At 38.8% G+C, this 17,304-nt stretch overlaps 1 protein-coding gene across 1 annotated transcript in view; it reads left to right on the top strand.

Annotated features, from left to right (window-relative positions):
- Positions 1 to 1,445: 1,445 nt before the first annotated feature.
- The window catches only part of LOC308092831 (uncharacterized protein), a gene marked incomplete at its 5' end in the record, with an annotated part of 121,725 nt that continues 105,866 nt past the window's right edge, over positions 1,446 to 17,304 (top strand). Inside the window, 2 exons of the mRNA XM_080438930.1 lie at positions 1,446 to 1,527; positions 17,096 to 17,207. Coding sequence (XP_080295056.1) covers positions 1,446 to 1,527; positions 17,096 to 17,207 — 194 coding nt within the window. The remainder of the gene's footprint in view (positions 1,528 to 17,095; positions 17,208 to 17,304) is intronic.

Here is a 17,304-nt window from a genome sequence, read left to right as displayed (position 1 = left end):
TGCTACAAGCACTTCCTTCTAGGGTTGTCTACCCCTGGCGCGTGTGTCACCTCGCCACACATATGTTGGCGGTCCTCCCTCTCAGCAGTATAATGCGTTCCTTTGGTGTCACTGGCACTACAGTGCATGTAAACATTGAGCTTTTGTTATTTCAGTTTCGCTACTACTACGCCGTCCCCGCTACTGCGAGCATTGCGAACTGTGCGCTCTGCTCTTGCAAATGTGTTCTCTCTGTTCTTGTCTCTTTTATTTCATTATTATTGAATAGTAGGTTACAATACTGCCGCTTGTAATTCCAGGACTGGTGACGCACACTGCTGCTTTGTCCGGTGTAGTTACACCTTTGAGAAATAAGAACGTCATGGTAATTCTACACACTCCTCCCATTCACAAAACAGCATATTGTGACGTGGAACAACTGTGACCACACGGCAACCGTGTTGCTGGAGATTGCCTAATATGCAGTTGTGTAAAGTAATGAAGTACATTTACTTAAGTACTGTACTTACACAAGTACAATTTTGAGGTACTTTTACTTTACTGGAGTATTTCCAATTTTCAGTACTTACTTACTTCTACTCCACTACATCGCAGAGGCACATATTGTACTTTTACTCCACTACAATTATTTGAAAACTTTTAGTTACTAGTTAATTTGCAGATATAAATGATTATATTATAAAACATGAATTAACCCCTTTAGCCCTATTTTATACATAGGCTATTTGAAAATGCGTCACATCGCAACGCGTTGTGAGCTTGTAGATCTGCTATTTGCAAACAATTTAGTACTTTTACTTGCAGTACTTTTAAGTGCATTTTGATACCAATACTTTTGTACTTTTACTCAAGGAAAATTTTGAATTTCAGACTTTTACTTGTAACAGAGTAGTTCTACATGGCAGTATTGATACTTTTACTTAATTAAAACATTTGAGTACTTTTTTCACCCCTGATAATATGGTTTTATGGTTTAATGTCGCCGGCATAACGGCCAGTGTTTGTTTTTAAAGTATTTCCTTTTAATATATTGTACTGTGCAGCACTAACTACTGTTCTCCTTTCAGGACTGGTGCTGGTCAGCCCCAGTGGTAGTGGTAATCCCCCCTCCCCTTTTCATTTGTGTGGCTAATTCCCTTTTTGTTGTTTTGTTTTAAGAGAGAGAGAGAGAGAGAGAGAGAGAGAGAGAGAGAGAGAGAGAGAGAGAGAGAGAGAGAGAGAGAGAGAGAGAGAGAGAGAGAGAGAGAGAGAGAGAGAGAGAGAGAGAGAGAGAGAGAGAGAGACTCTCTCTCCTGGATCTTTTCCCTGGAATGTTCTCAACACGCCCCTGTGCAGAGATTTAAAGAGAGAGAGACTGAAACTACCAGAGACAGTGAAGCAGATAGATACAACTTGACGTTATTGACTGAAAGACTACAAACAACATAATAATTGTGATGATGACTATGGGGATGATGAAGATACCATTTATTCTCGTGGTCTGCATGGTGCTGTTCACAACTCTGGATGTTCTGGCACAACAAAATGGTATGAGTATGCCTACTTTCATATTTAGAAAACATTTCAGATAAAAAAAAAAGATGATTTGAATTGAATATTTAGGAAAAGTCATGGAAGGGGACCCTTCTGAGAGGTTCATGAGCAAAGATAATCCACTTCAAAATCGGTGAGGTTGACTGCAGTGCTTAGACACCCAAGTGTGCTGGCTTCTGCCCGACAGCAAAGATATATACATATTGATGGTATTTGCTGGTTCGGAAGATGAATTGGTTGAATTCAGGCATTACATCAACAACACACATCCCACTCTGAAATTCTCAATAGAGTTCAGTAAAAAACAGATTGATTTCTTAGATGTATGTACAGTATATCAGTGGGTGATGATGGACACCTCAACACCACCATTTTCCGCAAACCTACTGACAGAAACAGTATTTTACATGCAAATAGCCATCATCCTAAACGTCTTATAGAGAACATCCCATATGGACAGTTCCTGCGTCTTAAACACATCAGCAATAACCCTGCAGACTATGAGGTGAAGGCAGAGGACATGCATGACAGATTCAGAGACCGGGGTTACAAAGAACCTGTGATACGCACAGCAATGAACAAAATCAGAACTGTACAAAGAGAGTCCCTCTTAGATCCCTCACATAAAGATGTTGTGGGGAACAGAGTCACTTTTGTTTGGGAGTACAACACTTCATCCCAAACTATCAAGAACATCATTAACAAACACTGGAATCTGCTTAAATGTGATCCTAATTTGAAAAACATAGCATTGTCACCATCAAGGTTTTGAGGAAAGAACCTTAGAGACTCTGTCGTCACATCACTATATAGATCACCTAGTTCTAGTTCTAACTGGTTAAGAGAGGAACTATGTGGTAACCACCCGTGTGGGAGATGCACACATTGCTCTAACACTTCAACCACTAAGGTCTTTTTTCACCCACACACAGGACAGGAATACAAAATTAAAAATGTTATCAACTGTAACACCACCCATGTGATTTATATGTTGAAATGTCCCTGTGGTATGATGATGATATATATATATATATATATATATATATATATATATATATATATATTATATATATATATATATATATATATATATATATATACACACAAAACTTTGATTGAACTTTGATATACACTATATATCTAAGTTAGTGGTATTACAGTTTTTCACTTTTTTCACGTTAAATCACAGCTAAGAGGGTTGAACAACACATCATAGTAATTTAAAAATATATGGATATTGTATGGGCTCAATTTAGTGCCAATATTATTTTGTACTTGTAAAATGATGTTGTATTTGTAAACAAATTTTGTATTTGTAAAAAATATATATTTGTATTCGTAAAAATAATTTGTACTCGTAAAAAAAATATTTCTATTCGTAAATAAAAGATTTGTATTCGTAAAAAAAAGATTTGTATTCGTAAAAAAAAGTTTTGTATTTGTAAGCAAAAGATTTTTATTCGTAAACTTTTTTGCTATATATACATTTATTGTGTGTTTGTAACATGTGTTAAACATGTTGTAATTGTAGAATTATATTTACAATGAACATTGTGACCAGAAAAAAAATAACTGTTTCTACGGATTGCAAAACTTTCTACAGATTGCAAAACTTTCTACAAGTTGCAAAACTTTATTTTTGGCACTCTGCACTTCCGGGTCTGAGCCAATCACGTGAGGCCTTTCCCACTACCCAATCATAAAGCTCCATAGGTCTCCATGGCAACATGGCAAACAGGGTTGCCATGTTGCAAGCCCAAGAGTTTTTGCTGCAACATAATTCCATTGCTCAGGAAATAAATAACGGATTACAATAATATAACATTCCCTATAATCACTAACATGTAGGTGATACCTATGTCTATCAAATATGGTTTTATTGAAAGGCAATCAAAGGCTAGATCGAGTTTAGAAAGCAAACAGGTAATGTCCAGGGGCCTCAGTGCGGCTGCAGAGTTTGATTGAGTGTGAGACTAGGACACTCATTATCCCACATCATATGTCAAAATGACCGGCTTCACCGGGAATCGTGCGTGTGTATTTTGCTAAGAGATTGGTTACATAGTTTAATTGATATTAATTTATTAGTGCATTAAATTTCCCTATCCACTTTAATGGGAAAATGAAAAAACTCAATTTTAAGTATTTTTTTCTCAGAAACTGTAAGGGCTAGAGTTACAAGACATGGAGGGGAGGTTCATAATTTAGTCCGAAATTATCCAAAAACAAAATGACACCAGTCGGCCTCATGGTGGCGCTATAAAAGCCCCCTTTACGTTTTGGCCTATAACTTTTGAACCGTAGGTCGTAAAATAAAAATCTTTTTCCCTAGATTCCTTGGGTCATGACGCAACTCCCCATATAGGCCACGCCCATTTGCATCAGGATAGATTTTCCGCCATTTTAAATAATCTTCAAAACACACTTTTAGCTCCTCCTCCCACATATTTTGTCCAAATTTCACAAAAATCGGTACACATGATCTCTGGACCCATACGATAAACACCTCCAAACGGAATTTTGATAGCCCATACGGCTCTTCCATAAATGACTTCCAAAATTAGCGGGAGGGATTTTTACAAAAAAGGCCAAAACTCACGAAACGAAACGTCCGGTCAATCCCAAATTTGAATCACATGTCAAGGGTAGTTTACTCAACGAATGCCTAAAAGCATTTCCACTTTGATCCATAGGGGACGCCACAAATGCACAAAATGTAACCGTTTGATGCAAAAACATGATTATTTTTGGACCAATCCACTCCATTTAAGCTACACATGATCTCTGATATGTGACAATGTAATTGGCTTGCACAATTAGTGGGAGGGGCCTACAAAAAATGTAAAAGCCTGTGACTTAATTTGGACTAATAAATATTTTTTATTTTATAATTCAAAAACTTTTATTATTTAATTGATATTTATTGTTAATTAAATCTATTAAAATATTGTGTAGGAGATATTTGACAGTTCCTGGGAGGATTCTACCTGGCTTTTGTTGTGTATAATATAATAATAATGATAATTTCTCTACACTTCTAATAGCCTACATGACTCATATATGCTATTTAATGGTAATAGAAGAAATATGCCTAAATATATGAGACACACAGGGCTAAATGCGTATTTGATGTGGCCTGTGTCAAATACATAAATGTGAATGAATACATATTTCTTCTATTACCATTAAATAGCATGAGTCATGTAGGCTATTAGAAGTGTAGAAAAATATGTAGGCCATATGTATATGCCAGCGGTGTAGTCTAGTTTTTGGCAGGATGTGATTCCCTCCAACACACATATATACAGTATCTAATAATAATAATAACAATAAAATAATAAAGCATCACTCTTGCACTCTTGGGTAGGGTTATGTTGTTAAATTCTTATTTTTGCCTGATTTTACCGATTTATTATCGGACGGCCCGGGCCCTCCATGGTCGCGGGCCCAGAGGCGGCCGCCTCCCTGGCCTCCCCGGACGCTCCGCCACTGATAACTAATGTGTATGTATGTATATATATATATATATATGTATATGTATATGTATATGTATATATATATATATATATATATATGTATATGTATATGTATATGTATATGTATATGTATATATATATATATATATATATATATATATATCTTTTTTTTTTTTTTTACGACCTACGGTTCAAAAGTTAAAGGCCAAAACGTAAATGGGGCTTTTATAGCACCACCATGAGGCCGACTGGTGTATTTTTGTTTTTGGATAATTTCGGACTAAATTATGAACCTCCCCTCCATGTCTTGTAACTCTAGCCCTTACAGTTTCTGAGAAAAAAAAATACTTGAAATTGAGTTTTTTCATTTTCCCATTAAAGTGGATGGGGAAATTTAATGCACTAATAAATGAATATCAATTAAACTATGTAACCAATCTCTTAGCAAAATACACACGCACGATTCCCGGTGAAGCCGGTCATTTTGACATATGATGTGGGATAATGAGTGTCCTAGTCTCACACTCAATCAAACTCTGCAGCCGCACTGAGGCCCCCTGACTTTACCTGTTTGCTTTCTAAACTCGATCTAGCCTTTGATTGCCTTTCAATAAAACCATATTTGATAGACATAGGTATCACCTACATGTTAGTGATTATAGGGAATGTTATATTATTGTAATCCGTTATTTATTTCCTGAGCAATGGAATTATGTTGCAGCTAAAACTCTTGGGGTTGCAACATGGCAACCCCGGTTGCCATGTTGCCATGGAGACCTATGGAGCTTTATGATTGGGTAGTGGGAAAGGCCTCACGTGATTGGCTCAGACCCGGAAGTGCAGAGTGCCAAAAATAAAGTTTTGCAACTTGTAGAAAGTTTTGCAATCTGTAGAAAGTTTTGCAATCTGTAGAAACAGTTTATTTTTTTCTGGTCACAATGTTCATTGTAAATATAATTCTACAATTACAACATGTTTAACACATGTTACAAACACACAACAAAATATATATAGCAAAAAAGTTTAAAATCTTTTTTTTATGGACACATTTTTATCTTACGAATACAAATCTTTTATTTACGAATACAAATATTTCTTTTACGAGTACAAATTATTTTTACGAATACAAATATATTTTTTACAAATACAAAATTTGTTTACAAATACAAAATCTTTTTACAAGTACAAAATAATATTGGCACTAAATTGAGCCCATAATATTGGATTAGAATTAAATAAATAACTCATGAATAAAATGTATTGTCAGTTATTTTCTCTGACAGGCCGAAAGACATGGCCGAGACTATGTTTTGCACCCAGTGTGTGTGCGTGTGTATGTGTGCACGCGCGCGTGTGTGTGTGGTTGTGTCCGTCGCCCCCTCCGTCTGTGAAAAGCTTATCTCCAGCACTGTTGGCTTGATTGCAGTGAAACTGTGCACACACACTCCCTGGATGCTGTCGTGTTATTGAATAACGTACGCGTGAGTCCAACTGTACTATTAACGTGGTTACTTTATTCACTGCTTCACACACATGTCCCTCACTCTCTGATGACTACAGCTGTGATGCTCACGCCGGTCGCACTCCAGTGACGTCATCGCCTGTCGACCCTGTAGTCTTTCTTGCATAGCACAATCACACCACAGATGCCAGAGCAGAACCTCTGACCTAAATTGTTCACATGGACCTGTTATAGACCCACTAGGAGGCTGCTTTTTGCGAAATATTCAATCATACCCAATCAGCAACCATGATCATTAGTGAACCAGCGAATCAGTGGCATGGACAATTCCCCACATGCAGTAGCCTCGGTCCCAGCCTCACTCATCTGCGAAGAGAAGAGCCTCGTCACGACCTAAAGCAGAGAGTGTCTCGGAAGTCCTGACTGGACAGGATTTCCGTCGTACGTGTTTCCCCGGAAACATCTTTTTTGATCAATCACAAGACTTGTTTCATTCACGGAGAATGTTAACAGATTTGTAAAGCATCAACGTCATAGCCTTGGGCGGTACTTCCGCCAAATTCAACCACTTCCGCCTAGACAACCAACAGCCCACGTCTTGTCCAGCGTGCACATGCAGGTGTCATTTGCCACAGCTGCCAGACATTTGGCACTCAGCAGCACAGTCTGCACCAATTCTCCACCTCAGAAACACAGGAATATCAGAATATGAAAGCAACATAAAGACCAAATAATACTGAATATATACACTAATTGAAGTACAATACATTTATACCAATAATATATAAACTAAAATATGGCTGGCCGTAACACTTTGAATGCGCACTCCCTAGAGGCCAAGGAAAAACCTATGCCCTGCATTTTCACATCTGCCTTCTATAGCGCCTCCAGGAGGCAGACTCATCTAAAACACATTTTTGGATATTACTCCTTCAGATTGTATCCACGTTTCACGCAAATCAGTATACACAGTGATCTCTATTAGACTAGGTAGGATTTCAGAAAATGTGCTTATTTAAAGTGCTGAAGGCAAACCGTGTTAATTTATGACACACATGTTTTTTAGGGGTATTAAGGTGTGCTGAATCCAAATCTGCTGTGTGTCAAGCTCAAAAATGGCCGCTAAGCCCTCAAAATGGACCATTTAAAGATGGCGGCCGCCACTATGCTGTGATATATTACAAAGCATCTTTTTGACTAAACAAGGTAGAAACCTGATTGATTTTCTTTTTTTTTGTTTTTAATTTATGAGGAATCCAATTAAATATTTTGATTTGATATCAAGTGTGAGGAAACTGCTTAAAACTCATATATTGTGAAAATTGTCATTTATTGGGTGAATATTATTCACCAATGTCCGATAACTTATATGTTCCTAATAATGATGTACATAAATGTGTCATTATATAAAGGTAACCAACTCCATAATACATGTGAAGAAACTGCTGAAAAAGCATATTGCAAGCCTGTGGTATAAAGTGATGGCCTAACTCAAATATCAGCCACAAACACCTTGCTCAGCGGACCAAAGTAGAGAATGGCTAAATGCTACAGGAAAGAAGAGTGGAGGCTTAGTAGGTATTACCAGAATAGGGTCTGCACTGAGTAGATGGACATTATATGACAATTTGAGGACAGACATAGTTTCTCAGACAACAGCTTTGCTAGGAATGACATCAGGCAATGAAGATGAGTACACACACAATGAGTGCACAAAAAAAAGAAAAAGACGACTCTGATGAAGGCAGAATAGTTGTGTCATTGAAACAGCATGGTGTGTTTCAAGATGGTGGCGACACATTGAAAAACCTGATCAACAAGGATGTAGTCACATCTGAGATTCAGGAATCTCTGCTTAATGCAGAAGAACTTCATCTGGAACATCAAGAAACATCTGTGTGAGCCTCCAGATAGTGACCAGCACCTGTCTCTGAAACCACCTATTCGAAAGAATAAGGCCAAGACATTTGCCTCTTTATATGAAGTTGTGCAACTTTCCAAGGGAAAGCAAAACACTATTTGATTTATTTGATTTATTTGATTTGCACAACAGTTACTTAAGCATAGGCATACATAATAGCTCTTTCCATGGGAAAGTTTACAGTATTAGTTGTTGTGCCGGTGAGGTAAGAAACCCTGGGGGGCTTATGCGAGTACCTCACCGTTTACATTACATATGTGACTGAATACAATGAAACCTTCCCCAAGTCGCTTTTGTGGAAACAGAGTAAAAATTAGAATTTAGCTTCGTTTTTTTTTTTTGTGTTTTTCGTTTTTTTTTTTCATATTAAAACAGTTCGAATGTTAAAGAAGGTTTCTATTGCAAAATATAGTCGTGGGAGAATCATTAAATGGTTACATTTGTAGGGCAAAGTAGTCTCTACTAGGCTGCTTAGAGCAAGTCTCTGTGTTACTTTGCGTGTGGAGAGGGGGGTGGAGAGATACTCTGCCGAGATTTGCATAGAGTGGTTTCGATTGGTCCTGGCTAGGCTTTGTTCTCCGGTTTCTCTCTCTAGTACAGCCCCCATAAGTACAACGTGTTTCTGTTAGTAAACACACAGCAAGGCTTTCAACTCAACAAAACCGTCTTTGTTTTGGTCAGTAGCGAAAGTGTATTATTATTATTATTTTTTACTAAAGACGAGCAGCCTGCGCTACCGCGGGTGTGAGGAGAAAGGAACGACAGCACCATAACGTTAAGGAGAACTCCTTCTAACGCTAATCAGCTCTCCTGTCCTCTTTCCCTGTATTAGCACCGACTCATACTCCAAAAAACAGCAGATCTACAAGCTCACAACGGGTCACGTCTGGACGCGTTGTGAGCTTGTAGATCTGCTGTTTTCAGCGCGCGACACCGTCGTGCATAAGGAGCATAAATGAGGCTTTGACCAGTGTTGCCAAATCCGTTTATTATAAGCGACTTTGGTATTGTTTTTCTGTAAAGTAGATTGTACATATTGAGGGGCAAGAGGGGTCCTCTTGGCATGAAAATCTTTGGGAAAACATAAAACAATATTAGACAGTATTTAATATTAGACAGTTTGATTGACCTGCCCTAGTTGCTTATTTTGGCCTTATTTTTATAGACCTGGCTGCTTGTTTCTCTCCAGCAGAATCTGGCAACACTGGCTACGGCTAATAATAACGCTAGCTCCGTCTGTGATAACAGAGCCTGCTCCGGTCTGAACCATGCCCTCTGACTGGACGGTGGACAGAACTTTCTGTTACAGTAAAATCCATCTAAAAGTACCACCACACAACTGAAAAGTATCGCGACTATGACCACAAGTTAGAAACTCAAAGTGGTTATAACTTTGAGGCACAGCTGTTAACAATGCGATGTTAATACCAGCGGCCGTAATTGTTTTGGTATCGGGTAAAAGTATCGGGAGCTTTACTTTTAATGTACTGTTTCACTGTACATTTAGAAATTTAAAAGCAGGTCTGTCTTGTCAAGTGTGTTTATAGTGTTGACAGCTAACCTACTGTCACTCCTGTAGGGGAGTGGTTAGGGGTGGGGGAGTGATTAGGGGTGGGGTTGAGTACCTATTGTCCCTCCCATTGTCACACCCATTTCTGGGCCACTGAAGTGTTAAAATCTCTAGGATCTTTGCAGGGCAATTTCTCTGCTTTGGGGTTTAAGGTTCAACAAGATTCAAATGACCACATCTTCTTTAAATATTGTCCAATTTCAATGAATGATACATCATATGAAAGCTTATATTCTCTACTTTAATAATCTGTAAAAAATGGAAAATGGAAAATGATCACTTGCGGCATAAACCATTGTACCCAGTCACATATATTAATTTATTTATTATTAAAAACAAAAACAAAAATTAAAAAATATGAACATAGAGAAAAAAAAACAAGACAGAAAAAAATAAAACATCTGTGAACTAAACATAAGATAAAGGAAAAATAAATGACAGAGACAAAAACAAAACGGAAATAAAATGATTGGGACAAGGCAAAAAACATGATACTACGGTATAGCCATGTGAAAATAGTAAAGATATTTCGAAGGTCCATACTTGACACCAATTATGGTTGCCTACCATCTAGTGTATTCAATTTACTTAACAGACTTCTCTTGTAGGTAGGAAGGGAGGATGTGGTTGCCACTAGGTGGAAGTGGGCATTCCATAGCACAACACCTCTATATTTTGTGGCGAACTGCCCCCTGTTGGTGGTACTTAGTGGGACATGTAATTGATTCGCTTGCCTGGTTGGGTAGGAATGAATGCTAGAATTTGGCTGGAAGTACTGTTTGAAATGATACGGGAGGTGGTTATACTGGTATTTTGTTTTGTAGGTGAATATACATGTTTGAAGTATATTTATATTAAAAATAGTAAGTAAATTGAGTGAAGAAAAAAGAGGTGAGGACGGATCCCGGGGACTAGAATTTGTAGCTATCCTGACAAACTTTTTTTGTAGCATATATAGTTTATGGAGAGAAGTTGGGTAGGTGCTAGCCCATACAATGTTACAGTAGGTTAGGTAGGGATGTACTAGGCTGTAGTATAGGGTTATTAAACAGGCTCTACTTAGAAATGGACTGATTTTCCTGATAATCCCCACTGATTTTGAGACTTTCTTTGTTACCTGGTTGATGTGATCCTTCCAACAGTATTTCTCATCCACCATTATTCCTAGGAAAGGGGTGGAGGCTACTCTGCTTATTTCAACGCCTTCAATATTGAGTTTCGCTTCCTCAGGGTTGTATTTTTTCTTTCCAGAAAATATTATAAATTTAGTTTTTTTTATATTTAGTGAGAGCTTATTTAGTTGGAACCATTTAGAGAGGATAAGTAGACCTTGGTTTGCTTCCCTGATGAGGGTATTGAAATTTTTATGGGTATGGATGACGCTTGTGTCGTCGGCGAACAAGATGGAAAACATGTTTTTTGATGCTGCGGGAAAATCATTTATATAGATAAGGAATAACAGGGGGCCAAGAATTGAGCCTTGTGCCACTCCACAGGATAATGTTGCCCTCGAGGATTCTGCATTTTTGACAGCAACATATTGTTGTCTATCAGTTATATAATTTTCTAGCCAGTTGTACACAGTACCTCTAAACCCATATTTAGACAACTTCATTAGCAGTATATTATAATTCACAGTATCAAACGCCTTGGAGAGATCCAGGAAGAGTCCCAGTGCATATTCCTTATTGTCTAGTGCAGAGGAGATTTTCTCAGTGAGGTCTAGTAAAGCCATGTAAGCTGAATGGTTTTTACGGAAACCATATTGATGGTTGTATAGTATATTGTTGGAGTTAATGTGCTGGAGCATTCTTTTGTAGACAAGTTTTTCTATGATCTTTGAAAATGAAGGTAATATTGAGATAGGGCGATAGTTAGTAATGTAGTTTTGGTCGTCAGATTTGAAAATAGGAATAACTTTTGCTATCTTGAGGTCACTTGGTACCTCTCCAGTTGACATTGAGATTGAACATATAAAGGTTAGTGGGTTAATGATAGTTGATTTTACCTCTTTTATGAGTGTAGTTCTGATTTCGTCGTGGCCTGCTGCTGTTGGTTTCAGTTTATCTATAATGTCCAGTACCTCCTGTGGGTCAGGGCAGTCAAAATTATTACATACAGGAAAACAACCATCAATATAGTCCAGGGGACTTCCCTCTCTACTTACGATCTTTTTACTGAGAGAGGCACCAACGTTTACAAAGAACTTATTAAACTTATGGGCTATTTCGTCAGGTTCAGTGATGGTTTTCCCTCCATCATAGAACTGATGTGGGAACTTGGATATTACTTTCCTTCGGTGGAGTAACTGGTTTATTATGGTCCAAGTTTCTTTGATGTTTCCGGCGGATGCCTTGAATCTATCACTGAAGTGCTTTTTTTTTTACCACTCGGAGGAGATGATTACATTTATTTCTGTACAGTTTATATCTAGTGTGGTTCTCTGGGGTTGGTTTTGTTATATATATTTTATAGAGTCTGCTTTTCTTTCTTGAGGACTTATGCAGTCCTGGCGTAAACCAGGGCTTGCAAGGCTCCTGCTTTTTTGCATTTTTTACAGTAGTTAGGGGAAAACATTTGTTGAAGACATGATTAAATGATTGAATAAAGACTTGGTATGCACTATTTGCGTCAGTTTGCGTGTAGACATTCTCCCAGGATATATCTTTAAGTAGACTTTTAAATGTTGATATATTTTTTTCATTATATTTCCGGTAAGTAAATTTGTCATCACACTGATTGCTTACTTTGTCAAGGAGGGTAAATTGAAAAATAGGGAAATGATCCGAGATGTCTGTGCACACAATACCTGCCTGGAGCACTTTATTCACTTCATTTGTTATGATGTTATCTATTAATGTAGCAGACCTGTCAGTTACTCTGGTTGGTTTATGGATTACTGGATAAAAGTAGCTTGAATATAAGGTGTTCAGGGAATTCTATCAAAGTGGATAGGAACATTCTACAAAGTACCTTTATTTGAAGGATAACCCCTTGAGATGTGTCATCTCATTTTAGAGAGGGTCCTTAAGAAAGGCTCATTACAGCTTACAGAGCAGGGCGCCAGATAAACCTTGAAAACATCCTTACGCATGAACTCATGACCATCCCACTACCTTTGGCCACAACTAATGGTAGTCTACATTCCACAAAAAAACTAATCTGTGCTAGTAAACATACTGACAGAACAAGTCCAAACCCCTGCAAAGGTTACACTTGATGATTCCAGCTGCCTGTTCATTGATGGCCAAGCACTCGTGGTGGCACTAGGAAAGCAACCTGGAACATTTGGTGAATATGCCAACATGTTTGCTGGAGCTGTGTTTAGAATGGGAGAAAACTGCCAGAGGATTGATGTAGTCTTTGACAGGTATCAAGAGGAAATGATCAAAGCAGGCACAAGGATTAAACACAAGCAGCGCCACCGACCAATACGTCGTAAAATAGAGAACGAGTCAGTTCCTCTTCCACCAGACTGGTCTAGCCTCATGGCACTTGAGGAAAATAAAGCAGACCTTGCTCAATTGCTTTCAAACCATCTGATTAAACACAGCCCTAATAATCTAAGTTGTATCAGGGGGGTTTGCCGAAGGATTTGTCATCGGATCCAGATCTTGAAGTCTCTTCTCTAAGTGCTGACCATGAAGAAGCTGACACACGACTGATTTTGCATTGCATCCATGCTCAAATGGAAACACTAGTTGTGTCAGCACGTGATACAGATGTGCTTCTTCTACCTCTGGCACACTATGACAGAATGCAATGTAAGCGTATCTACATGAAAGCTGGGACATCAAAGGTGCCGAAGTATCTTCCAGTACATGAAATTTGCATGTTGCTCACTGCTGATCAAGTTGACACACTACTTGCCTTCCATGCTGTCACTGGCTGTGACAGCATGTCATAGTTCAGTGGCCCCAGTAAGAAAACAGCCTGGCAGGTGTTCCAGCAACATCACACAGGTCTCATTGGGCTTGGAAAAGGCCCTCTCACAGTAGACATAGCGAGGTCAACAGAGAAATTCATCTGTAAGATATACGGTGTGCCTGAAGTTGATACATGCGATGAAGCAAGAGTCAAGTTGTTTTGTATAGGTCGTGCACAAGAGACTCTGCCACCAATCTCAGATGCAGCAGTTTCACATCATGCGTTCCCACTATCAAGCTCTTGTCTGGAACCAAGCTCACTTGCCACATCCTGGTCTTCCTCCAGTGACCGAAATGGGATGGATGCACCTGAATGGTCAGTTGGTGCCACGGCTGCTTTCTCTGCCACCTATGCCAAAAGCATGCAGCGGCCATAGCTTTGTGGTTAGCATTGGGGGCGGCCATAGCTGAGTGGTTAGTGAGCCCGCCTAGGGAACCAGCTGGCCCTGGTTGCCCCAGGTTCGATTCCAGGCTATCCCAGCATATGTGCCGATGATATGAAATTTGTCCCTGAGCAAGACTCTTAACCCCAATTGCTCACAGGTTCTCATTGGAAACAAGACCGCAAGGACTTTCATGAACGACCTGTTAAAAGGAATTATCCTTATCCTTATTATCACGTCATGCAGTTGCACAAAGGGATGTCTCAGCCAACGCTGCGGCTGCAGGAAAGTACGCATGGAGTGCATTGAAGCGCGCAATTGCAAGAAACCTGCCAGAACACTGAGCAAATACAAGTCAGAAACACAAATTAAGGCAATTATACATCTTAAAGCAATTATTCATTACCAACCCCCCCCAAAAAAAACATTATTCATTACCCCCCCCCCCCCCCCCCCCCAAAAACAAAAACAAAAACATTATTCATTACCAAAGAGGCCGATTTTCACAATATAAATTATATAAAAGTGGTTCCTTCACAATTTATCTTAAATCAGAATATTGCATTGTATTCCCCATATATGTAAACATAAAAAAGGACATTTCAGTTTATTTTCTACCTTGTTTAATCAAACATATAGTGTTTTATTATGTTTTAGCATAGTGGTGGCCGCCATCTTTAAATGGTCCATTTTGAGGGCTTAGCGGCCATTTTTGAGCTTGACACACAGCAGATTTGGATTCAGCACACCTTAATACCCCTAAAAAACATGTGTGTCATAAATTAACACGATTTGCCTTCGGGGTTAAGATTTTTGGAAAACTGACCTAGTCTGTGATCAAGACGGATCTGTTTGATTTTTCATATTCCATCCTGATTGGCTAAGATTGATATCTAAAGTTTGCAGGAGTGGCCCGTTTTGAACAAAATGCCGCAAATCATTAACACAGCGTCCGATTACGGTGAAACTTTGCACGCACATTCACACTATGTTGAGGAACAAATGCCACCCTTTCAACATTGCCCTGTTATAGCGCCACCAGGAGGCCGATTTTTGCAAAACACTTATTTTTATATTACTCCTACAAATGTTGTCCAAACATCAAGCAAATCTGTACATATTATCTCTTTAGTCAAGTGATCAAGACGGATCCGTACGATTTTTCACATTCCAGCCTGATTGGCGAATTCCGAACATTGCTGGCCCACACTAACCTACCAAACCTGGCGGAGACCTGTGCTCCAAGGAGCACTTTTTCTATTTTAGATTGTGTTAGCTTTCTCGAAGAAGCTAAATTTAGCTTAAAGGGCAAGACCACTTTGGTAGAGGTTTGGGTTGTGTAGTTACCTTGCCATGATGTAACTCCAAAGGTGTGCAAGAAATAAAAAATAATTGCACTATTGATTAGAAATTGATAATTCAAAATATGCTCCTCATTGACTTACATTGTACGGTAAAACTGCTCTCAAAGTCACTCTTTTAGCACATAAACGAACGCAAACAAAGTTGATTCAGACAATATAGAACATCACCAAACCCAGTACTGTTTTTTTTTTTAATAAAAATGTCAACTTCCTGTTGATTTTGCCATTTTTAATAAGTAGAAAACCTGGACTGGATCCGCGGATCCGGATCCAGATCTTCAAATAGTAAAATCAACAGGAAGTTGACATTTTTATTAAAAAAACAAACAGTACTGGGTTTGGTGATGCTCTATATTGTCTGAATCAGCTCTGTTTGGGTTCATTTATGTGCTAAAAGAGTGACTTTGAGAGCTGTTTTACCGTACAATGTAAGTCAATGAGGAGCATATTTTGAATTATCAATTTCTAATCAATGGAGCAATTATTTTTGATTTCTTGCCCACCTTTGGAGTTACATCATGGCAAGGTAACTACACAACCCAAACCTCTACCAAAGTGGTCTTACCCTTTAAGTGTATTGTCCAGAAGTCAGCCACAGATCCATGAAAAGTTTGAACGACAAAAAATAATTTAATCCACTTTTTTTTTTAATATAATTTTTATCCCACGATTTTGTAACCCATTGTTCACCCAGTGCCAATGCCTAAGCTTGTAATCCTGGGTGCTACTCTCCCTCTGCCAGCCTGGGGAGAGCCCCGAACTGAGCTCATACTTCCCTCAATGCATGAGGAGTGAGCAGGCCGCTTCTTATCACCTGACAGGGGGGAGTTATTCCAACCAGTTCCTTTCCCCTCCATCAGGCGCCCCGGCTGACCAGGGGGAGGCAGTATAGAGACCAGGATTACTGCATGTTTTTGTGAGGGGAGAACATGCAAACTCCACAGAGAAAGGCCCTTAATCCACTTCTTAACAAATGTAAACCTGTGAAGTGACAATAAAGTTGAGTGTGAGTGAGTGAGTGAGTGAGGATCTGTGTTCACTGATATTACAGTCTTTAGGGTCCTGCTAGTTCTTTAGGGTCCTTCTGACCCACATATCACATAGGCACGGTCACAGGGGCATTTCAGCATGTATTGTATATCAAATATACGCAAATGTATCACATTTGAGCAGGTGTATCACATTGTGCTTGAAAATAGGCTATAGTTCCTTTGATTTTGATATATCAAACACCCTGTTAAAATGCACCAGAATACAGGAAATTACATCTACTCTGGGAGGACCCCCAAACCTGTCAAACTTGTCCCACCCACATTCATTTAAAAGGATCCCTGGTTATTAAGCCTTACATGATTTTTTTTCCATGACCAGTGGGTGAAGTTCTGGGATCCAGTAGGATTGTGTAGCCTACAGACCTGAACCAGTATCTAATATCTGGTGATGTTTTTTCACTCTGTTAGGTCACACAGGACCCACGGATTGCTGTTCGAGTTATTTTACAAATCGCTTGCCTATGGACAGAGTGGTGAGCTTCAGGCGCACACACATCCTATGTGCTATGGATGCTGTTGTGTGAGTATTATGTTATCATTTACTATTTATTGTAATTATACATAAACACTGAACACATTCTACAGGTGCAATCAACATATTTATGCTCACATTCAGA

The sequence above is a fragment of the Gymnoscopelus braueri genome (assembly GCF_963280865.1).
Source record: "Gymnoscopelus braueri genome assembly, chromosome: 10".
NCBI classification, from domain to species: Eukaryota; Metazoa; Chordata; class Actinopteri; order Myctophiformes; family Myctophidae; genus Gymnoscopelus; species Gymnoscopelus braueri.
The sequence above is the reverse complement of the archived record's forward strand: the minus strand, read 5'-3'. Positions and strand labels throughout refer to the sequence as shown.